We start from the raw sequence: 24,165 nt of genomic DNA, 5'->3' as shown, positions 1-24,165 counted from the left end.
ATAATAGAATACAGAATTAAACACAGATGAACATATGGTCCTACAAGGGACCAAAGAGTTGTAAGGGGTATAAACTAGAGCTGACAGGAGGATGACCATTCTGTTTCACAACTTTTGAAAGTTTTCATGAAATGCAATTGTGCTGAAATGCAATTGTGCTGAAATGAAAAAAGCATTTTTGGAGCAAAAAGGGCAAAGCAGGGCAGTAAGAGTCTCTCTTTCTTCCTCATTATTTCTGACCAGAGAATCCCGGAACTCAGAAACCTTCCCCTCAAAAACTTTGTCAAAACAGACAATGCTGCCGCAAAATTTCAGCTTTGACAAAAGAACATATTTAATCAAGAATGTTCTGACCAGCTGTAGTATAAACCCTCAGAATTCAAGGCATAAATCAACTGCCTGGGGTTAAGAAGAAACTTCCCTTAGGGGAAGGTTATTCCATAATTGCATTAGGGGTTCATTCACAATCCTCTGAAGCATCTGGTACCGGCCCCTGTTGAAGATAGGATTGACTAGATGAACCCAGGGTCCGATCCAGTATGGCAAATCTTAATGTTTCTATCAGTAAGCATTTTTAAAGGACCCGTTACTAACATACCTGGGCACTGGACTTTTAGGCCTAGATGACTGGAAAATGTGAGTGTTCTAACACACCTGGAAAGTCAGGAGGGGAATTATTTCCACTACTTACACCAACAAAATCTCTTTCTCCTTGTACAAAGCAGATGCATGTGAACCACGCTCAAGGTTACCTGGGGTAGCTGGGGTCGCCTCTCCTGAATGCTGTACTTTACCCAGGCCATCACTGCATTGAACACCTGCTCCTCACTGCGAACATTCAACTCATCACTGGATATGATATCTATGAGCTGATTGGCTGGAAGAAGCATGAACTCCTCACTCTCCATCACCTGTTCAAAGAGATGATGATAAAGAAAAAGGTAAGGACACTGTTTCAAAGCACTCACTGCTTCTGGACTCTGCCTCAAAGTTAAAGGAGAAATCCTTCCCTTTAGATAGGATCCAATTGGTCCAATCCAGTAAGGTGCTGAGCACCTTCCAATTCCGTTGACATCAGGGAAGTGGAGGATCCACAGCGCTTCATAAAATTGGGCCCCAACAGTGCAGTTCAGATAACTTTTAGATGGCAATGAAAATGAATGGGGAAAATAAAAGTTCTGTAAAGTGGTAAGTCACAGAATGCACTAATCTATTTCAAAATTTGGGAATAGCAAAGCCCTTGTTTAAAGCCAGCCTCCTCATTTGCCATGTGGAATACATAAAACAGAAAGAAAAATGTTCTACAGCTGATAAATATTTGAGAGGAAAGTGGCACCAAAATAAAGACATTTTATTTGTAATGTAGTAACAAATCCAAATCAGAATCGAAGGTAAAAGTCTCAAAAACAAATTACCAGAGACATTGTAGATATGTAGGAAAAATCTTCTTGACGTTGATTTGTAGCAGAATGGAAAGTGTCTCAGGACAGCAGATGGACTCATATGATCCTACCTCTGTCTCTTTCACTCTCTCTAAATATATACACAGAGTGAGAGAGTGCAAATGCACTTAAGAGGGAATCAGAGCCTCTGAAAAACCCCAAGGACTGATCTCCTATGAAACATAAGCCACTGGCAACTTGCAAACATGTTAATAAATTCTTCTGTACCCAAGATAAGAAGCAAGTTTCTCAGAAGACTTTAGCCACCATTAGAAGACCTAGGAGATTCTTCTCCTTCCTATGCTCAGACCAAATGATAGCACAGTGATAATGCACTACACAGCCATACTGCAGACTGTCCTGGGTGGCTATGGACCTATGACACACTGAATATCATGCTCAGGCACTCAGATACCAGGACAATGGGAGAGGTATAACAACCTAAATAAAACAGACCTATGGAAATGGTACAATTGCTGACAGCCAACCCATATTCCGCACAAGGCTGCCCAGTTTCTACCATGGCACCTGAGAAAGAGGTTCAGCAACATGAAGTGCTTGAAAGTTGGCATTCCACAGTAAGTAACAATGTGCATGCAAGAGCTCAGCTTCCTGGCTGCAAGATTTTAAGCATAATAAAAATAAATTCTCTTGGCAAAGATTTCCACTCTTCTAGCGATCATCTGCATGGTTCGTTTAGTTACTTGAAGAACCAATTCAAAATACTGTGTGTGTATTAGAAAATATCCAAGATGCTCACAACAGCACATGTTGCTAAAAGGGACATAGCAGGCAGCATAGGTCACAGTTATCCGACTAGCTTCCAATGGTCATAGGAGAAGCTGAGATAAAGTTGGTCAACAAACTACCTCGCCCCTGCAGTCCCACCGCTGGGGAAGGAGGAAGAAACTGGGCTGCCAGCATGTCTGTTGAGCCTGCCTTCAAACCCTACAAAGGGTAGCTTGTGCCTAAGGCTGGCCCTGACAGTTGCAAAGCATCAGTCTGGACAGTAGCAGAGCACTGCAGGGAGCAAAATCCTGTAACTCTCCAATTTATTTCATAATGGGAGGTCTCTTAAGACACTGAAAATAACGCTAGCGCTTCTGCCAACTGAGTTGCTATCTCCGTGTGACTTGCTAGTATACATAATTTAACAATTGCATCATTTAAAAATGTCTAAACATCACCTTTGTCCCAATTTGTCAGATAATTATCTGGCTAAAATTAATAGACCATTTGACTGCTTCCTTCCTGAAAACTTATAGCCCTACACAAGATCTTCAATGGGCTACACTACTGTTTTCATGCTGATTGTAATCAGGAGTATTTATCTTACAATATTGACTGTGATCATTTGATTTATATACCAGACAACATGGTTCGTCATCACAGAACAAATGTCTGAAAATAGAATATATGGCAAGAGCTTCGCCTACTGACACAAAGGCATGAGCTGTCCATCCTACAATCGATTCCCCCCCGCTCCCTTTGCACAGATGTCAGAAACAGAACATGGCCCCACAGTATGCCAACATTTTTATGGCTGACTTAGAACAGCGCTTCCTCAGCTCTCATCCCCTAACACCCCTACTCTACTTGCGCTATATTGATGACATCTTCATCATCTGGACCCATGGAAAAGAAGCCCTTGAGGAATTCCACCATGATTTCAACAATTTCCATCCCACCATCAACCTCAGCCTGGTCCAGTCCACACAAGAAATCCACTTCCTGGACATTACAGTGCTAATAAATGATGGTCACATAAACACCACCCTATACTAGAAACCTACTGACCGCTATTCCTACCTACATGCCTCCAGCTTTCACCCTGACCACACCACACGATCCACTGTCTACAGCCAAGTTCTGCGATACAACTGCATTTGCTCCAACCCCTCAGACAGAGACAAACACCTACAAAATCTCTATCAAGCATTCTTACAACTACAATACCCACCTGCGGAAGTGAAGAAACAGATTGATGGAGCCAGAAGAGTTCCCAGAAGTCACCTACTACAGGACAGGCCTAACAAAGAAAATAACAGAACGCCACTAGCCGTCACCTTCAACCCCCAACTAAAACCCCTCCAACGCATTATTAAGGATCTACAACCTATCCTGAAGGATGACCCAACACTCTCACAAATCTTGGGAGACAGGCCAGTCCTTGCCTACAGACAGCCCCCCAACCTGAAGCGAATACTCACCAACAACCACATACCACACAACAGAACCACTAACCCAGGAACCTATCCTTGCAACAAAGCCCGTTGCCAACTGTGCCCACATATCTATTCAGGGGACACCATCACAGGGTCTAATAACATCAGCCACACTATCAGAGGCTCGTTCACCTGTACATCTACCAATGTGATACATGCCATCATGGTGCCAGCAATGCCCCCCTGCCATGTACATTGGTCAAACTGGACAGTCTCTACGTAAAAGAATAAATGGACACAAATCAGATGTCAAGAATTATAACATTCATAAACCAGTCGGAGAACACTTCAATCTCTCTGGTCACGCGATTACAAACATGAAAGTTGCGATATTACAACAGAAAAACTTCAGAACTAGACTCCAGCGAGAGACTGTTGAATTGGAATTCATTTGCAAATTGGATACAATTAACTTAGGCTTAAATAGAGACTGGGAGTGGCTAAGTCATTATGCAAGGTAACCTATTTCCCCTTGTTTTTGCTTATGCTCAAATAAATTGGTTAGTCTCTAAGGTGCCACAAGTACTCCTTTTCTTTTAACAAAAAAATTATGCAGGAACAAACCTTCACAGACTAAAGTTGTTAATAGATTTATTTCACATTATATGCATGAGATTCACAAGGGCAGATTAAACTAAGAGGAATGGAAAACTTGGAGAAATACTTTACTAAGGAATTAATGATGTATTGCAGCAACATACATAAAAATAAACAGAACCAGAAGGTTAGCACAGTAGAGTATATGGACTAATTCAAAGACTGTGTGCAAAGTAACTGACTGGCTTTGCCCAGTTGCCTAGTGCCTAATTGAACCGCAAACATTGCCAGGCAGGAGATTCCATCTTTTGTTTCATTTTGTCAGGTTGACAGAAGTATGTACACGCAATCCCTGTGGAGGAAGGAATGCCTTGCATTACTTATTAGTCTCCATTTTGGCTTATTAAATAGCCAGGTAACTGGGTTCCACACAGGATTCTGATCCATTCTTCAGGTGAAAAGAAGATGGCTGCAAGGATGGTGGCCTCAATAAGATGGGGTAAGAGAGGATGAAAAAATAGGGAATTCTTTAGGGCTCTGATAAGGACATGGATATAGAGGCATAAAAACAATAGCATCTGCTCCTTCTAAGTTTATATGAACTGTTTGAGTAAAGAAAAAAATACTGTCGTAATCACGGCAGCAGCTTTCTAACGGCCACACTTCAGTTTAGTAATTTATATACTAATATATTTGACGGGGAAGGCTTCCCCCCCCAGCCAAAGCTTTTGTGCGGCACGTAATCTGATGTGGGTAGGGAGAAAGAAGACTATGAAGACTGGGAGCTGGCTGTAGTGGGAACATAAAGAAGAAAGGTCCCAATCATAAGGAGTTCATAACACTTTCAGATTCCAGCTGCATGTATCAATGCTTGAATATTTCAATACTAAAATACTGGATTGTAAAAAGTTATTTGGAGGCTTGTAGTCATGCCCTACTCACGTAACAGTGGAAAGAACACAGCTCTAATACCTGAAAACAGCAAGCATTGAAAATAAACAACTGGCTGATTACTGTCCCTCCCCAAGAAAACAGCAGAATTAACGCAGTACAGAGAAAATGTGGAGTGGAATTGCCAGCTGGAAGCTTGGTCCTGAAAAATTCACTCACCTATGGCAAATCAAGTTCTATGGAATTTAGACTCATTTTTTAAAAAACTCAGTTTCTAGCCCTTATGTCTGAGAAGCCTTCCAAATACATTTGAGCATTAATTGATGCAGTGTGTCTTCAGTTAACTATGGAGCAGTCTTCAATGTATGTGAAGACAGTCAAGCTCAAATCTGTCTGCCCCTGCTTATAACTTACTAAGTGGCACCAGACTGAAATGAACACAACTCTGGATAATTTCACACAGGCTCTTCAGAAAACCCTGTGGGTCACAACCAATCTGTCAATTACACACTGCTGCAGTTTGGGAAAGCTATAAGTAGAAGGGAAGGCATAGAAGTTATTCACAAGGGAAGGGGATCCAAAAACTGGTAGTGGGGAAATAGGTAGAGTAGGAGTAACTCCTTTCAAGCCTCCTGGCTGCTGTGAGGGGTAAAGTGGTACAGGTTCTGGAGGAAGTAGGAGAGATATAATGCTCCTTCTCCCACCAAGGGAGTATAACTTCAAGTTCAGAAAAACCTTCTTTCCAGAGGCTGACACAAAATATATAGCCCCTACACCACCAAGCAGTGACCAGGAAAAGCATCCTGATAGAAAACACAGCCCTATTACTCCCAAAAGAGAATGTGAGGTGGGGCTATGCTTCTCACCAGAGCTCTGTCCACAGGATTCCTTGGTGGGACTCCCTCCTCTTCTATTATATCTATTTCTGGCAAGTACAACTAGTCCTTCACTGAGCTGATGTCTGGTAAGTCTTTCAAATCTGCTAGAAATAACTGAGAAAGTAAAAAACCTGGCTTTGGTTTAAAACGGTCACCTCTGCAGATACACATGTGAATTACTTTCAAACTGTTGCTGAATGACAGATGTGAAACACAGTTTCTGATTAGGGAAGGGAGTTGAGGGCTCCTCTGAGGCCTCTGCAATTTTCCCCACACCTTCCCCAGTTCTCTCCAATCCCTTTATTAAAACTCTATATTTAGTTTCTGAAGTGTGTGTGTGTGTGTGTGTTTTAAAAAGAGAGTGGAATGTCACAAACTATTGTTCAGGAACAGTGTCAGATGCAATCCATACACACTGCCACTTACCAATTAGCTTTCAGCATTCACTGTTTATAATATGTGCATTATTCACATCAGAACATTAAGTTGAGAAATAACTAGTATATGATACAGAAGTTATCATGCATCTTAGTACTAGTGCTGCAGGTACATCCTCTCCCTCTTACTAAGCTAGTCAATACTAACCAGGAACAAGAGACATTGCAGGTAGAAGGGCAGGATCTGTAAGGAGGCACTAAACAAGAAATGCCCAGAACCCACACCCTGCAGCTTACCTCCTGAAAGTTATGTTGTGTGAACTTGTCGGCTATCCTCAGCAGCTCACGGCAGGAGTGAGTGTCAGCAAAAGCCCGTATACCCAGGCAGTTGGAAGGGTCCAATTGTCTTTTTAGGAACTCACAGCAGGCTTCCTGGATCTCAGCCAGCTGGAGTAGACAAGCAGCTGGCAGTAAGGTCTGGACGTTGCCCTCTTCCACTGTGATCTGGGAAGTGTATGCAAAGTCAATCAGTAGCTCCATGGCCCTTTCATCAATGTCTCGAATCACTACCTCTGTCTGCCGACTTTCTGCCAGTTCCCCAGTGAACATGGCTCGGAAATAAGGACTGCAGGCTGAAAGTATCACCCGGTGGGCATAGATCTTTTTGGCACCCACGACTAGTACCACATCACACAACTCCCGGTGCTTCCGCAGAAGATTGATAACCTCCAAGGTTTGTCGAGGGTGCTTGTCTGAGATGTAGGGCATGCGAGCAGGTTGTGGTACCCCCTCTGGCAGTTTGTTGGGATCTCCAAGGGTGCAACGGCTTGTCACATCCATTCCGGTCTCTCCTGGTCGAGTACTGGTACACCTGCAAAAGAGAAAGCCATGAAACAGGATTATCACTGACTCATCTCTCACCAAATGTCATTGGTGGCTCCGTGTCCATCACTGTCTGGTCTGAGCTGGACATAGAAATAGCACCACTTCCAGCTTCCTTGGCCACCTAGGGCAACAAGTACTTCTGATCAAATAGCTACAGAAAAAAAATTAGTCTAAATCAAAGCATCCCAGTGAGTTAACAAAAGCCAGTTTGCAATAGGCTCACGTTTACATCTATTTTATAGACTTTTCTGCACTCATCACTGTAGTATCTGAGCATGTCTTACACATTTAATTGAACCTCATAATAGCCCTGTGAGGTAGGGATGTAATATCCCCATTTTACAGGCAGTGAATTAAGGAATATGAGAGTGACTTGTCCAAAGTCACACAAGAAGTCTGACACAGAGCTGGAACTAAATCCCAGATCTCCAGAGTCCCAGTCAAACTCCTTAATACAAGACCAACCTTCTTCTCTTCTTCAGGCTTCCTCTATGTAGATTTTTATATCATCCATCACTGTGGTATTTGAGCACATGACATCCCTGTAGACTTTCAAAAAGTAAGATGGTTGGCTACTATCTTGGTTATGTCCCTGCTTCCTGGTGCATCCACTAATTTATTTGTTCTCTGATTTTTGTACCTGGACTCTTCAGACACAATACACACCCTGGTGTTTCAGGTGGGTTCCAAGAGGTTGTTAATTTCTCCAAGGAATGGCATACTAAGGACTGCAATTAGTGTGATTGGATCCTAAACAGTCAAAACATTTTCAACAATACTTTAAAAAAAAAAAAAAAAAAAAAATCAACTCTCTTTCCCCAAAAGGAAGAAAATAAAGTCAAGATGGAAACCTTAGAAATTAGAAGCCATTCAGCAAGATATATAAACAATAACATTTTGTACAGAGATTGGGGGAGGGGCGGGGGGCTGCCGCAGTATTTCACCAACGTCACTGTCATTAGCTAAGGTGTAAAAAGTTTTCAGCCGCTGCTGCAATTATTTAGTTCTTTGTTGTCCTCCACTAGGTTTTTAGGCCACAACTACCTTTCCCATATGCCCTCTTGCCCCTGGACGGGTATCAGCCACAGGGTATCTTAAGAGTTGAGAGCCACTGCTTTATACTATCACCACCAGCCACACAAGCCCTCCAAAAAAGGGGTAAGAACTGCACTGTACCCCACCCGCACTGGCTACAAATAGGGAGAACACAGTTGCAAAAAAGGGCCAATGTAATTCTGTGGTGTATTAATGTGTGTTGTATGTCAGACTTGGGCAGTAATTGTCCTGCTCTACGCGGCAGTGATGAGGTGTCAGCTGGAGTACTATCTCCAGTTCTGGGCACCACACTGTGGGGTACATTTTGCTGCATGCTTGAAGGAAGAATTAAAAATAGATCACATCTTTTTCTCTCATTATGATCTCAAGTGCACTTTCTAACCACAAGGAAACTGTGCTATTCATGACATTTCAAATAATTCAGTTGCATCTTAGACTGTTTTCCCACCAGCATAGAGCAGCTACATGAGAGATTTTACAGCGGCTCAGCTGCATTGGTACAGCTACGCCGCTGTAAGGTCTCTAGTGTAGACACAAGTTACCAACACAGTTGATTTTGAGAGCTGGGAAGAGAACCAGGCGAAAACTATGAGTGTCCGCTAGAAGAGGGTCTCCAAAGCGGGGTGCGCAAGACCATTCCTGGGGGTGCGTGGCAGGAGGAGCACCGCCGGCATGGCGGCAGCAGCACTCCCAGACCTTTGATTCTTTGGCGGCACACCGGCTCTCCCGGCTCCATCTTCGGCGGCACACCGGCTCTCCCGGCTCCATCTTCGGCGGCACACCGGCTCTCCCGGCTCCATCTTCGGCGGCACACCGGCGGCAGCTCTTTTTTTTTGGATCCCTAGAGCTGGCCCTGGGGGTGCGCGATCCACAAAGTTTGGAGATCACTGCTCTAGAACAGTGGTTTTCAAACTTTTTTTCTGGTGATCCAGTTGAAGAAAATTGTTGATGCCCGCGACCCAACAGAGCTGGGGATGAGGGGTTTGGGATGTGGGAGGGGGCTCAGGGCTGGGACAGAGCGTTGGGGTGTGGGGGTGAGGGCTGTGGCTGGGAAGGAGGGGTTCAGGGTGCGGGAGGGGGCTCTGGGCTGGGGTGCAGGAGGGGGTCAGGGATCTGGGCTGGGGGTGCAGGCTCTGGGGTGCAGGAAGGGGCTCCAGGTTTGCGGGGGGGGGGTCAGGGCTGGGGAAGGGTATTGGGGCACGGGCTTACCTCCGGCAGCTCCCAGTCAGCAGCGCAGCTGGGGTGCAAAGGCAGGCTTCCCGCCTGTCCTGGCACTGCAGACTGTGCTGCACCCCAGAAGCGGCCAGCAGGTCTGGCTCCTAGGCAGAGGCGTGCAAGTGGCTCCACATGGCTCTCACCCACAGGCACGCTCCCCCAAACTACCATTTTCTGGATACCGGCCAATGGGAACGTGGAGCCAGTGCTCAGGGTGGGGGCAACGTGAAGCCCCGTGAGCCCCCGCCTATGAGACCTGCTGCTGGCTGCTTCCAGGTAGGAACTACTAGTTTTACTGGCTGGCTGCCAGGGTCCCTGGGTGCTGAGCAAGGCGACCCAGTGTCTTGCATACAGGGCCGGCTCGACATTTGTTGCCACCCCAAGCAGCAAAAAAAAAAAAAAAAAAAACACCCAACCAACCAAACAAAAAAACCTGCCGAATACGCCGCCACCAGAGAGAACAGGAACATTGGAGGGAGCTACTGCTGAATTGCCGCCGACGGCGAGACTCAAGTCAGAAGAGTCGCTGCTGAACTGCCGCCGCGGGAAACAACGGAGCGGGGCTTCTGCCAAATCGCCGCCGGGGCTGCTGCTGGACTGCGGCCCCAAGAACAGCCGGAGTGCTGCCCCATCAGCAGCGCTGCCCCAGGCACCAGTTTGCTTAGCTGGTGCCGAGAGCCAGTCCTGCTTGCATGCTGTGACCCAGTACTGGGTTGTGACCCGAACTTTGAAAACCCACTGCTCTAGACTGAGTAAAGCTCCCTATGAAATCTTAGGCTGTTGAGCTTTTTATCCAGCTCGAGCTATATTTTAAGTTAGTTGAATTTGTGTGGTGAAAAACCTGAGCCCCTTGCCTCCAGTTGGGGAGAATGAAATCTCCTCCCTTCCACTAGACCAGAGGTGGGCAAACTCTAGCCCGCCCTTGAGTTCCCGGCCGGGGAGGCTAGCTCCCGGCCCCGCCCCTGCAGTCTCCCCTCCCCCACAGGTATGCCGCCACATGGGCAGCGTGGCTTGCGCCCGCCCACCTCCCAGGCTTTCCAATAAGCCAGCCTTGCCGCTCTGAGTGGCATGGTAAGGGGATGGGGGTTAGATAAGGGATGGGAGGTCCCGGGGGATGGGGAGCGGTTTCATAGGCGTGGGAGTCCCAGGAGGCAGTCAGGGGACAGGGAGTGGTTGGATGATGTGGAGGGGGAACAGGGGGGTTGGACAGGCTTGGGAGTCCCGGGGGGCCTGGTGTGGGGGTGTGTGTGTGTATGTGGATAGGGGGCAGGGCAGTCAGGAGACAGGGCGGCTGGTTAGGGGTGGGGGTCCCAGGAGGGGTGGTGGTCAGGGGACAAGGAGCTGGGGGGGTTGTATGGGTCAAGGGTTCTGAGGGGGGCAGTCAGGAGGCAGGTAGGGGCAGGGGGCCAGGCTCTTTGGGGAGGCACAGCCTTCTCTACCCGGCCCTCCATACAGTTTTGGAACCCCGATGTGGCCCTCGGGCCAAAAAGTTTGCCCACCCCTGCACTAGACTGAAGTCAGTTTGAAACTGAATAGCTGAAAATGTGGCTTGTTAATAAGAATTCCATTCTATGCAGGTTCTTACACCATGCCCATGATTATGGTATTCTAGTACCTCCAAGGTATCTGGTATATTTCCTAAAGGAAAGAGTGTTACTAAGGGTATGTCTACACTGGAAAATTCAAAGTGCTGACACGGGAACGCTCCCACAGCAGCGCTTTGAAGTGCGAGTCGCATGCGAGCGCTGGGAGAGAGCTCTCCTAGCGCTCCTGGTAATCCACCTCCACGAGCGCAGCTCCCAGCACTTGGAGCCTGTCTACACTAGCACTTTAAAGCACTCAGACTTGCTGCACTCCCCTGAGCCAGCAAGTTAGAGCGCTATAAAATGTAAGTGTAGACATACCCTTAATAATTAAAGCAAACTGAACAGATGCAAGGAAATTCAAAGTCAACACTCCCAATTCATCCATAACTTATCTTTGGATAGTGCTGGAGATAAGTGGACTTGGGAATTTTCACACTGGATCAGACCAGATGCTTGATGTTATGTACTGTGGGCTGCTGCTACTTAGAGGCACAGAAGAGTGAATTAAAAGGACCCAGCTGATGGCATCTGTCTGAACAGGATAATAATTTAACTGTATTATGTGTGCATTATGCATAAATATGTGCAGGGAATGAAATGATGACTCAGTGGCTTAGAGGTGTGAAAGACAGAAGGCAGCACTTGATTCTCACATACTAGGCTGGCTGCATTCCCCCACACAAAGGGCTGAGAGATGCTCCTGAATACTCAGGGTTGATTAAAAGACAGAGTGGGAGACTGAAGAGGAAATGTGTATGCAAGGATCAAAGATTCACACTCAGCTATGCAGATATTCAGGGATTAGCTTCCATCAGTGTGCAGGCTGGGGAAATCAGCAAATACAATGGGATTAAGGAAGCGCTGACAAGATCACTTTGTAGCATACAATGCTGAAAAGTACAAATAGGAACACAGCCAGCCTGCAAGTCAGCTAAATAAATGGGCTGTTTTATCTCCTCACTGTATTTGGCTACACTGGCTCCCAGAGCTTTATTCATTGTCACAAGCATTTATTAGGCTAATGTCTACACTTGCAGAGTTTTTGCACTGTCAGTTTCACCTGCGATAGGGAACTGGTGAAAGCGCTGGTTTGTGTACTCACTTGCTTCCACAGGCATCAGATAGTGTTTAGATTTGCAGCATTTCCATCACTGATGAGAGGGCAGCTATCCCACAGTGCAGCTCTCTCCATTTTGAGGATAGGTCTTGCGGGAATGGGGAGGGGGGGGGGCAGGGTGAGCTCAGGGTCCAAGGTGGGGATCCTTTGCTCTGTAGAGCAGCTATGGTCACTTGGCCAGATCAGCACTTGCAAACAAAACAGGAAAGGGAGTTTCAAAGTTCCCGGGGCTTTACAGGAGGAGGGGTGGACGTCTGTTTACCTAGCATCAGAGCAGCAGAGCTGCTGGCCAGAGTGGTCACCGTAGGCACCATGGGATATCCTCTAGAGGCTAAAAGCTGTTTACACAGGAAGAAGTGTCTCCACTTGCACTTCACCGCAAAAGGATTAGCGGTAAGAACTATACACCTCTCATGGAGGTGGTTTTCTGTTTGCAGTGAAACTTCAGAGTTTCACCGCAAGAAGTCATTGGCATGTGTAGACACTCCCGTGGGTTTTGTGGAAAAAAAGGGACTTTTTGCGCTTTAAATGGCAAGTGTAGACATGCCCTTAGGCATCCATCCCTGCAGGATACAAGTAACGCCTACAAGGTTCCAAACATCCATGGCTCTGTTTCTGAGTGAAATGTACACTGACACTTCAGTAATAATTTACTTTTAAGCACCTTTTGACTCTCAGCCTCTCCCCCCCCCACTCACTCACACACACCCTAGGGTGGAAAGCAGCCAGCTGCTTAACAGCACTCTGCAACATTCATTAGGAAAAGAAGCGAAGATCATAGTATCCAATTGAAGCTGCAAGGGGACTGCATTTCAGTTTGAAGAATATAAATATCAGAGTTGGAATTTGGTGTGTACACCAGGCTACCAATTCCTAGATCTGTCATGGGATTTTCAGAACACAAGGAATTTGATTTTATGTCTCAGCCAGAATAAGTTACCTCCAACAGCACAGCGCCCACGCAAACATGCTGGGACATTAGTTCAGTATCGACCGTGAATACCACCTATTAAATCTTCAACACTATGCACTGGATCAACTAGATGTTCAGTGGAGACTTCTGGGAGCAGAGTACTAACTCTAGTCATCAACAGTGGAAACAAAACAGTGTCCCTGCCCTTCACAAATGTTGGGGTTTAAAGGCTGTCACAGAGTCCCCGGGTGAGGCTCTGGAACTACGCCCTATGAAGCCAGTCAGGACTCGGGTGAAGTCTCCTCTCTGTGACCAGAGTGTCTTCAGGGCAAAAAGCTCACAGAGCTTCCACCTTCCTGGGTCTGACCTCAGAGCATTCAGCATCCTCTGCCCCTCCATCACTTCCCACAGCGAGCCAGCCCAGGCGGGGTCCTGGGGAAGCCAGAGGGTCCTGCCCCCCAACTTCGCAGTCAGACATGACTCTTAGCCAGCTAGTAAAACAGAGGTTTATTAGATGACAGGAACATGGTCTAAAACAGAGCTTGTAGGTACAGAGAACAGGACCCCTCATCCGGGTCCATTTTTGGGGGCAGTGACTCAGACAACCATGTCTGCACTTCATTCCACGTCCCCAGCCAGCCCAAACCGACTCATCCTCCAGCCTCTCCTCCTCTGGGCTTTGTCCCTTTCCCAGGCCAGGAGGTCACCTGATTCCTTTGTTCTCCAACCCTTTAGCTATCACCTTGCAGGGGGGAAAAGGCCCAGGCCATCAGTTGCCAGGAGACAGAGTGTCAGCCATTTACATACACTGGCCCTTTGTTCTGCAACAATTACACTCCCTTATTCCACCACCTAGAGACTTAAGAAGTGCATAGGGGAAACTGAGGCACCCCTACAGCGTTCAGAGAAAACATTAAGAACAGTCCCACTTCGTCACAGTGGGATATTGTCAGTTTACAGTTATGTGTTGTGAACAAGCACTTTTCAAAAACCTGATACTAATACCCTAGATTATTAAAAATTAAATAATTGTAATAATCCAGTTTATCTGTCACGATTTACACCGCTTACTATGACAATTCTCTTATCTTAGTTAATTAAAATCAATTAAGTCAGTTTCACTATTATGAGATTATCTATAAGCAGAAAGAAAAAAGCCAATGAGGCTCTGCAGCCTGAGTCTTTTAATAAGGTTTCTATGTCTTCTGCAGCTAATTTTACTCAGATGAGATCCCAGTCCATGCAGCTGGCTGACTTCCCCAGTGAAAAGCAACAGCCTTCCTCAAACTACAATTTAATCTTTAATTAACTTCATCTCATTCCTCCAGTGTAATCACTGCAGTGAAAACCCATACCTGCGATTCTTTCTTTGCTCAAGGATGACAGTTTTAACCAGTTCCCTCTAAAGCAGAGGCGGGGAAGCCTTTTGGCCTGAGGGCAGCATCGGGTTTCTGAAATTGTATGGAGGGTTAGGGGAGGCTGTGCCTCCCTAAATAGCCAGGCATGGGCCAGCCCCCCCCATAGCCGACTCCCCCTGCTTCTCGCCCCCTGATGGCCCCCCCAGGAGTCCTGCCCCATCCAACCCCCCCTGTTCCCTGACAGCCCCCCGGGGACCCCACCCATCCACCCCCCCAGCTCTCGGTCCCCTGACTGCCGCCAGAACCCCTGCCCCTAACTGCCCCATCCAACCCCTCCTCTCCTTCTTGACTGCCACCCCTGCCCCCATTCAACCCCCCTGTTCCCCGCCCTCTGACCGCCCTGACCCCTATCCACACTCCCGGCCCCTGACCACCCCCCAAACTCCCCTGCCCTCTATCCAACCTGCCCCCTTACCACGCTGCCTGGAGCACTGGTGGCTGGCGGCGCGGCTGCACCAGGACAGGCAGCCGCACAGCACAGAGCACTGGGTCAGGCTGGGCTCTGCAGCCATGCAGCCCAGAGCATTGCACCAGTGGCGCAGTGAGGTGAGGCTGCGGGGGAGGGGGAATAGCAAGGGAGGGGCTGGGGGCTAGCCTCCTGGGCCAGGAGCTCAGGGCCGGGCAGGACGGTCCCGTGGGCCACAGTTGGCCCACCTCTGCTCTAAAGGCTGGATACTTTCTATACAGGCCTACCAAAATCATCTATTGAAGTAATGACACAGCCCAACGCCACTTTGCTTGTGAGCTCTTACAAGACCATCACACAAGGTGCTACTATGTCTGCAGGACATTGATTAAGTATAAAAGTAAATGCTTCCCCAATAGATTGATTTCATAGCAAGATTTATTTGAAATACATTTTGGAAGCAAATAAGCAATAGGATAACAAACAAAACAGGAACCTAATGGCCCACACAGAGCTCCCTGAGATATGCAAAAGATCAGGAGGCCCCTGTCCCCAAAAGATCCATGCCAGTGTCAGCTTCTGGTTGGACTACAGCAATACAATATACTTGGACATGAAGCTGTCAGGTCTTAGGAAACTCCAGTTAGTACACAGCACAACACCTCAACAACACAAGTTAGCATTAGCACATAACTGTCATCTGTTCTCTCTACTAGCTTCCTATAGAACACTGAGTCAAACTCAAGATCTCTGTCCTTCTCTTCAAGGTGCAAGAGGTCTGGACCCAGTATATCTAAAAAAATTTGCCTAATGTTCCAGGATTAGGACCGTGATAGACAATTCTGCTGCTCATGCACAATGGAACTGTCCATTGCCAGGGTAAACTTGTCTGTGTAGGAGACGGAGCTAAGGCTGAGAAATGAACTTCCACAGAATCTAAAAACAACTTCAAACCTCAACACTTCCCATTCCTTGTCACACAGCACAGCAGCCAAAATAAATGCAGAATCAATTAAAAAACCTCACATATTTTTTCCCCTTGCACAAAAAAAAAAGGGAGGGGGGAAGAGAACCACACATAGCAAATGCTTATCACACTGCTTTATACACTTAGGGAAAGCATTCAGGTATTACAGTGTTGAGGGAAGTACAAGAACCTGAATAGAATAGATGTGTCCTTATGGTTGCTAAAAACTGTTTAAACAGCCCCCACTGCAGAAGATAGAAATATCTGGTAGATTATTCAGTCCATCCTTTGAGGAAAAAAAAACACCTCACAGCAGACAGCCAACTGTGTCCCTTCATAGCCTAAATCAGTCTCCTTGTCTCAGCAAAATGATACATGGCTACAATGACACTTGTGTCACGTCCCAGGATGCATTTATTAGCTTAACTGAACCAGTAGCCTAGATAATCTTTTTCTGCTTATTGAGGGGTTCATTTAACTCAATAAGGGTTTGTAGAATGACATTACTGAGCTATTACACAATGCAATTCCTACCACCCTGTTACACAACCAAGTTTAGGTTAGTACTCATTTCTGCAAACGCAGTAATTAATATCCCTCTACAAAGTGGCTTATGCTAAAATCCCACCTCTTTTCCTACTGTAATGTTTATGTGATTATCAGCATGCATCCAATAAGTTTTCCCCACTTCCAACAGATATTTTGACCTAATGGACTCAACCAGCATATCAGGCTAGGTGACATTCATGAGTGTTGGTTGTCCAATACCTTTGAAAAGTGATTCTCAACCACGCAAACACAGATAGGCTTTTTGTAGGCAGTCTGTTTAAAGATACAGAAACATATCTGCTATAAAGCATAACTATGGCACACTCAGTATTAAAATAATCAAAATGGGCAGATATAATTCATGTCAAACAGGCTGGTCAATGTCTCTTTTTAACAAACACAATTCTTCTTTCCTTTGCAGGACAGAGTATGTTTCTGACATAGCTGATGTCAGCATTACACAAGAAGAGATTGCAGATGTGTCCACAGCCCACTACAGTAGATGCAATTAGTATCCACAAATAAGAGACAAATCCCCTCAGCCTGTAGAGAACTGGAGTCTACAGTAAAGGTCACACTAATGCACATCAGGAGCACGATTAGGTTTAAGAAATACTGCTAGATGGTTCATGAGGAAATATTGGTATAATCACACCATAAAATACATGGTCCAAAGTACATTTTTTCAGCAACATAGTGAACTATTCTAAAATGGATGATTATGGCAACACATCTTCTATACTTTCCTTTCTCAAACAGCATATTCATGTTAACAGATGTTTAGTTTTGCCAATTAAAATAAATATTCTTAGTTCTAGAATACACACCTCAAATAAACATGTTATGGGCTAGCTACTTACAAAATCAACTCAATACCAATTGTCAGATTTTGATCAGAGAAGAATCATTTCTTGTTCTGCACCTTACCTGCGCATTGGCTTTCCGTCCATGCACCGTGAAGAGAAGCCTGCACCATACACTTCAAGACCTGACCTAAGGAAAAAGAAAGAATGACAAAAGTGAAAGTATGTCCTATTTTAGCTTTTCACCATGATACAAAGAATAACTAACCATACCCAAATAGTATGACTTCAAGCCCTTATCCAGCTTCAAAATTTACAATCTTGCTAAGAAATGGTTGGGTTGCAGAGAATAAGACAGAAGAAAAGTTAAGCACCTTACAAATAATGAATTTAATACATTTAGCACAGTGATGGTGTAGGCAAATGTGATACCCATCATGCACTCAGTAAACTGCACACGACACTGGACACTCTAAACAATTTTATCAAGGAAGGAAAGGTTATCTAGGACACCAGGGGGTGGAGAATGGGATGTCTCTCTCTACACTTCCAAAAAAGTGCCAGGAGATATTTATACTTCACACACTTACGAAAAAAAGATGGCACTCATTAAACAGTACAGCACTGACGTATATGATCAGGTTTAGGTCTGGACAACTGTATGTCCCAGAGGTAAGAGGAATGCTAACAAAGCCATATATCCACAGAATAAATAGATGAAGTTGCATGATACTGTAACTCACTTTCACTTCTATTAAATGTATATTTACTTTTTCATAGAAGCAATAGTTACATACTTTGTACTCGTCAGACTTCCAATTCTAATGCTGAATACAGCCTCTTTTTACAGGAACATTTGTCAACTAGATTGTTTTTAAAAATGACTAATATAATGAAACTCCGGTTTCTGATACAGCATCCTTTAAATGACATGTGAAGCTTCTTTTTATTACTCTCCCCCCCCCCCCCCCGTTCCCCTTTTAATAATCATTAAGGTCTTTTCAGCAAGCAAGAAGCTGACTGATAGGGGAGACCATAACACTGACTAAGAAAAAGCACAGTCAAATATGCAAATGAAAAAAAAAATCTATTAAAATGCTCTCTAACTTTTCAATCTTAGTAGGTAAAAAATCTATAGTAGGTACAAAAAAGAAGTGCAATGTTCATGTTTCTTTTAAAATAGGAACATCAAGCCAATATATAAACTAAACTTTACGGAAACACTAAATACTCCCTTCTGTATTGTGGTGTTTCATAATAGCCTTTAACATTTGAACTCAAGAAGCGAGAGCAGTATAACAATACTTTCTAATTCTAGATCACCTAAGAATCAAACAAAAACAATTTAAGATGCACAGCACTGCCAGAAGACTGGAAAGCAGTAAATTATACCACCTACAAGAGCAGATATCCTCAGCATATGAAAAAAGCTTCAAAAGGATGGTCTTGTGGTTAAGGCACCAGACAGGAACTCAGGAGATCTGGACTCAATTCTCTGCTCTGTCACAGATTTCCTTTATGACCAATCTCTGTGCTTCAGCTTTTTATTGTACAATGGGCATAATAATAATAATTCCCTAACTCCTGTATATATTAAAGGTTTAGCTTTACATATTGTTTTTGCAGCCTAATTTATAAAAATCTTATATGGTAAGATCAAGAAACAATCATATGTATAGTCCATCAACATGATATATTATGAACGCCTAGGGAAAATTTAATATTTTGCCCTAGTGAGGTTGTTGATTAATCAAGATGATGTTTAGATTTGCTATTTTTAGTTTTGCAGGCTTCTCAAATTATCAGTACCTATTTATTATTTGCTAATAAATGTGACTAATAAATCATTTGGAACCTATTCCTGAGGGGTGTAGAGAGCACATAACTCCGATGCCACGCATGAAACACTTTTCACATGCAGGAAGGGACTTCAGGGAATTATAAAGATCATTCCACTACAAGGTTAACAGTATCGGATGTCACGAATCACCTGTATACATTTAGATAAACAGGCATGTCCATACCTGACCCATTTACAGGAATGTGAATAGAAGATGTTCACAGCATGCTGCAGGCATTTTGTAAAGGGACTAAGGCTAGGTTCTTCACAGTCCTTTTGTGTTTGTGTCAGAATTAATCTCCTCAAAATATATAAAAAAAGAAATTTCTGTACAATTTTGCTACAATGTCCCTGATTTAATGTCCTCACTGGGATAGTAACACGAGGTAATACTTTGTCCCGTTTGTTGTTTCATTCAATTAATAGTGTTCTTTACTCTCCCATAATGGCCCCAGCTCCAGGATATACACAGATATAGCTATATAGCAGAAATATGTTGCTGTTTTCATGGATAAGCATAGCTGGTTTTCTATCACCTCCTGATATGACGCCTTCCTTTTGCATCATGTCATGCATAAGACGCGACATGAAACAAAAAGAAGTCGGCAAGAAAACTAGCAAATAACGTTGCTGAAATATAGAAAAGCAACTTAAACAACATTATTCCCTGTATCCCCCGACCTCCAAAAAAATACTGGATCAGGCCTCTAGGTGCATCATCACTCCTCATACCATATCAATAAGAAGGTTTAAATCTCTATGCCTCTGTTTCCCCATCTGTAACACTGGGGGAGGGGAGGGGAGGGAATGTCAAAGGCACAAACAGCAGTTAAGAACTTAAATGTATTGACTTCCAATATGAATGGGCCCCCAACTGCCATCTGTGCCTCTGAGACTCTCCCCAAAATAAGGTATTCATCTCACCGTGATGCTGGATAATTTGTTCACATTTGCAAGGCAGTATGGTGTGCCCAGGATGGGAGGGGCACTCAGACACCATCAGTACCCTAGAGACACACACAAGGCTCCAGCGTGACCCACTGTCTATTCCCAACTAGTCGGGGGGGTGGGGGTGGGGCAAACGGATGCATTGGGAATTTTAAGGTATTACAGTTGAAAATGGAAAGCCCCTCCCCTCCCCCCAACCCCGATCCTGCTCCCCAGCTCCTCTCAGAGGCCCGACCCTGCACCCCAGGTCCCCTGCTCCTCCCCCAGCCCCGCACCCCTGGAACCTCTCCCCCATCATCGCCCTACTCTCCCCGCTACTACTCCCCCCAGCCCCGACCCTGCACCTCCCCCATCATCCCCCTGCACCTCGCCCCCCCAAGTCCCAGCCCCCCGGCCCGGGCCCCCGGCTCCCCGCCATCCCTTGAGGAGGCCTGACCCCTCGCTCGAACAGGGGAGGGGAGTCTGCCCCTGAAGGAGCCGCCGCCGCCGCCTGGGAGACTGTAGCCGGCGGAGGAGGGACCCGGACCCCCGCCCCGTCACTCACGGGCGCGGGGTCTGTGCCTGCCGGCGCTGGGGCTGCGGCTGGTGCTGCGGGTCCCGGAACAGCAAGTAACCAGCCCCTTCAGCCCGTCGGCTCAGCCAAGAGGACTCGGTCCGTTCTCCCCAGCCTTCCCCCCGGAACCGCAGCCGCAGACACCACTGTTCCGGCCTCAAACCGGCCCTCCCGCTTTCCTCCGCCGGGGATTGGGGCTCAGGGGGCCCAATGGCGGGACGAGGCTGAAGGTGAACGCCTGACCGTCATGGCAGCAGACTGCGCTGGTATCGCCCTGAGTTGTCACGGCTGAGTCCCCACATGTAAAGCCCCTTGGCAGTGGGTCACCGCCAACTAAGGTGGCCGCCAGTCCCTTATTACAAGGATGTCCTTTATTTTTTCATCTCTGAACAAGATCGGGAGTTTTTGAGTGCTGCAAAAAGCAGCAAGAAATACCCCATGCGAATGTAGGTGAGTACTGCTTATTACTGATGATGATTGATTAATAATGATGATGATGATGATAATAATGTCGGGAGGAGGAGTGGGGCAGGAGTGCTAAGAAAACAGTCCCTTTTTTTTTGAAATGTTGGCAACCCTACTGTCAAGTGTCGCTGTGTCACGGCAAAGATCACCACCAAGTGTCACGGCAAAGTGTCATGGTAGCAGGTCACCACTAAGTGTCACTGTGTCATGGCAAAGCATCATGGCAGCAGCTACCACCAAGTGGTGTGGTAACGGATCAATGCCAAGAGTCACTGTATCATGGCAACTGTCCACCACTAAGTGTCATGGTAACAGGTCACTGTCAAGAGTCACTGTGTCATGGCAAAGCATCATGGCAACAGTTACCACCACGTGGAATGGTAATGGGTCACTGTCATGTGTCACTGTGTCATGGCAATGGGTCACCACCAAGTATCATAGTGTCCTGGAGAAGCATTCACCTCACAGCAATGCATCCCTCCATCATGGCAGTGTGTCATGGAGAAATGTCACACCAAAGGGTCATAATGCCATAACAGAGCATCACCAGGCCACAGGAAAGCATCATAGCAAAGTGGCACCACATCACAGTGAGGTGTCACTGTGTCACGATAAAGAGTCACAACGAACTGTTGTGGAGAAACATCCCAATGAACCATCACCATGTTGGGGTAAAGCATAGCCATATCACGGTAAGTGCCACCAAACCACAGTGCAAAAATGTCACCAAATGTGGCTTAGTGACTCAGCACTCCTGATGACAAGAATTCAGAATAATAAAATGCAGGGTCACACATTTTTTTAAACATTCCAAATTTGTAGGTGTGTTCAGGATACATTAGGATCCATAATTAAGGAGCTTGGCACATTTTCACTTATTTAAAGTGGGATGACCCTGGAAATTTTGGGGACAGGTGGGATTTCTTCTTGTTTGCTAGGTAGGGATTATTATCCCTATTCTACAGATGAGGAAATGGAGGCATGGACAATTTACATGACTGGCCCATGATCACACAGTGAGTTAGTGACAGAGCCAGGTACGGAACTCGGGGATTAGTCCAACATTCCAGCACAATCCAGCAGCCTAAGTAAACCTGAACTAATAATATTTTACATTTCTGGAGCACCATTCCTCCCAAAGAATGTTAAAGTACCCTACAAATTGCAACCTCTGCAACAAGTGTGTTGTGTTTTTTATTCTTTGCCTATCAGAATAACTTAAGATGCTCAGAATGACTCAAGACAATTCTCATCTCCACACCAAGCAATAACACTGGTGAGAGAACAGCAGATTTGTGTTGGGTCAAAAATGAAAGACGAGCAGTTGCAAGGCCTCATCTCAGGGTACTTCAATTGGACTCTGATTCTACAAAGACTTATGCCCCTTCTTAAGCATGACAACCCATTTCAAAACAAATGTGGGGCAGATCATTCAGCCCTTATCAGCTCAATGACTGATTATCAATTATTATATCAGTTTCACTAGGCTCTGGGAATTCAATGTGCATTGATGTGAATAAACAGAAGTATTTCCTGGTGATTAGAGCAGGAAACTGGGAGTCAGGATTCCTGGATTCTGTTCCTGGTTCAGAGCCCCGACTTGCTGTATGGTCGTGGGCAAGTCATTAAATTGCTTTGTGCCTTGGTTTCCCCAGCCTGTAAAATGGAGATAGTATAACATCTATCTCACAGGAAAGACTGTCACCTCATTATTGTCAGGATTATATAGCTTTTCACAAGGCGTCCTGCAATTACAGCTGCCTATGGGTCCTGAATTCACTTTTGGGATCTGTGAAACATTATTCCTTTGAATCTCCAGGTGCTAAGGTAGCATTACAATCTTATGACTCATCCCCAGCCTAGCAATTTTGTCTTGAAAGTGGGATGGTTGTGAGGTTTAATCAATGATTGCATAGTGCTTTGTGATCCCTTGATGAGGCAACCTAAGAATGCAAAGTGCTATCTTGTTAAAATTGCATCGCAAACTCAGCATCTCCTTAATTTGTTAAATAAATGGAGTGGATTCAACTCCCTTCCTTTTTGATGAGTTACACTCACTTGGGGAGGTTTGATTGTGAAGTTTATATATCACTCTGCCTAGGGTGAGTTCTGCTCCACCACAGAAGTTGCTCCGGAAGCCCGCAGTGTGCAGATGCTGCACCATCCTGAGGAAACTGGTGTGGTGTGTGCCCTTTTTTGTGATCAGCCAACGCTACTCCCATCTCCTCCTCCTCCTCATTGCTTTTAGCATGTCTTGCATATCAAGTGGGCAGTGGGAGGGAGCAGTCTGTGTGCTGTAGGGATTGTGATTGCACCCAGACACGGTGGGAATGGGCAGAAGGAGAGAAGCTTCATGTGTCTTACAACCCTCTTGCTCACCTGGGTCCTGATCCAAAGTCCACTAAAGTCAACTTCATTTCAATTCAAGGAGACTTTATTGCCATGAAAAGCTATGCAAATAGTGTCAAAGTGTTTAAAAAAAAAAAGACAGACCCCCTCAGGTATCTATTATGGCAGGTACAACCCACCCACGAATGGGGCCACACTGTGTTTGGGGCTGGATCCCTTGCATCCATTGGTCATTACTGTCCATTCCCAATCAGGTGGCAGGTTGCTATGTGGTGTGCTGCCATTCCTTTTCTTGGGACAAGGTGTGTGAGGTAGTATCTTTTATTGGACCAACTTCTGTTCTCAACCAGAGAACAGAAATTGATCCAATAAAAGATATTACCTCACCCACCTTGTCTCTCCAATATCTTGGGGCTGACTCGGCTACAACAACACTGCATATCCCTTTTCTTGTTCTTGGGTCAGGCACAGTAGCAAGACTCCCATTCACTTGCAGTCAGGCCCCTGCTTAGTGGCTATGCACAGTCTAGTCCAAAATCTTGTGTGACTCCCAGAGACATCACTGACCTGAGAGGAATTTTAAAGAAAGCTCACTGACATGATACCAAGGGTTTGGAAATGGCTTTTAAATCCCTTCCCTAAAAATTAGTGTCAGGAGATGCAGGCTGGCATCATAAGGCTTTGATGATTCCTCCAGCCATATTCACCAGTGATTTCCCTCTGACTTCCAGCCTCAGTGGCATTG

General features: G+C 45.6%; 1 protein-coding gene across 2 annotated transcripts in view; it reads right to left on the bottom strand.

Moving 5' to 3' along the window:
- KLHL20 (kelch like family member 20) overlaps nt 1–20,724 on the bottom strand; it is a 37,887-nt gene extending 17,163 nt beyond the window's left edge. Inside the window, exons 1-4 of one of the 2 annotated variants that reach the window (XM_077824573.1) lie at nt 20,598–20,724; nt 17,390–17,455; nt 6,648–7,221; nt 753–911 (exon numbers count right to left, since the gene is read on the bottom strand). In XM_077824573.1, coding sequence (XP_077680699.1) covers nt 753–911; nt 6,648–7,221; nt 17,390–17,412 — 756 coding nt within the window. In that variant the 5' untranslated portion in view covers nt 17,413–17,455; nt 20,598–20,724. Of the gene's footprint in view, nt 1–752; nt 912–6,647; nt 7,222–17,389; nt 17,456–20,029; nt 20,049–20,597 lie in introns of those variants that run through there. The other variant, XM_077824574.1, reaches the window with a different exon arrangement.
- Nucleotides 20,725–24,165: the final 3,441 nt, after the last annotated feature.

This window comes from Eretmochelys imbricata, chromosome 8 (assembly GCF_965152235.1).
Source record: "Eretmochelys imbricata isolate rEreImb1 chromosome 8, rEreImb1.hap1, whole genome shotgun sequence".
Taxonomy (NCBI): domain Eukaryota; kingdom Metazoa; phylum Chordata; order Testudines; family Cheloniidae; genus Eretmochelys; species Eretmochelys imbricata.
Note: the sequence above shows the minus strand (reverse complement) of the source record. Positions and strands in the feature narration are given on the sequence as shown.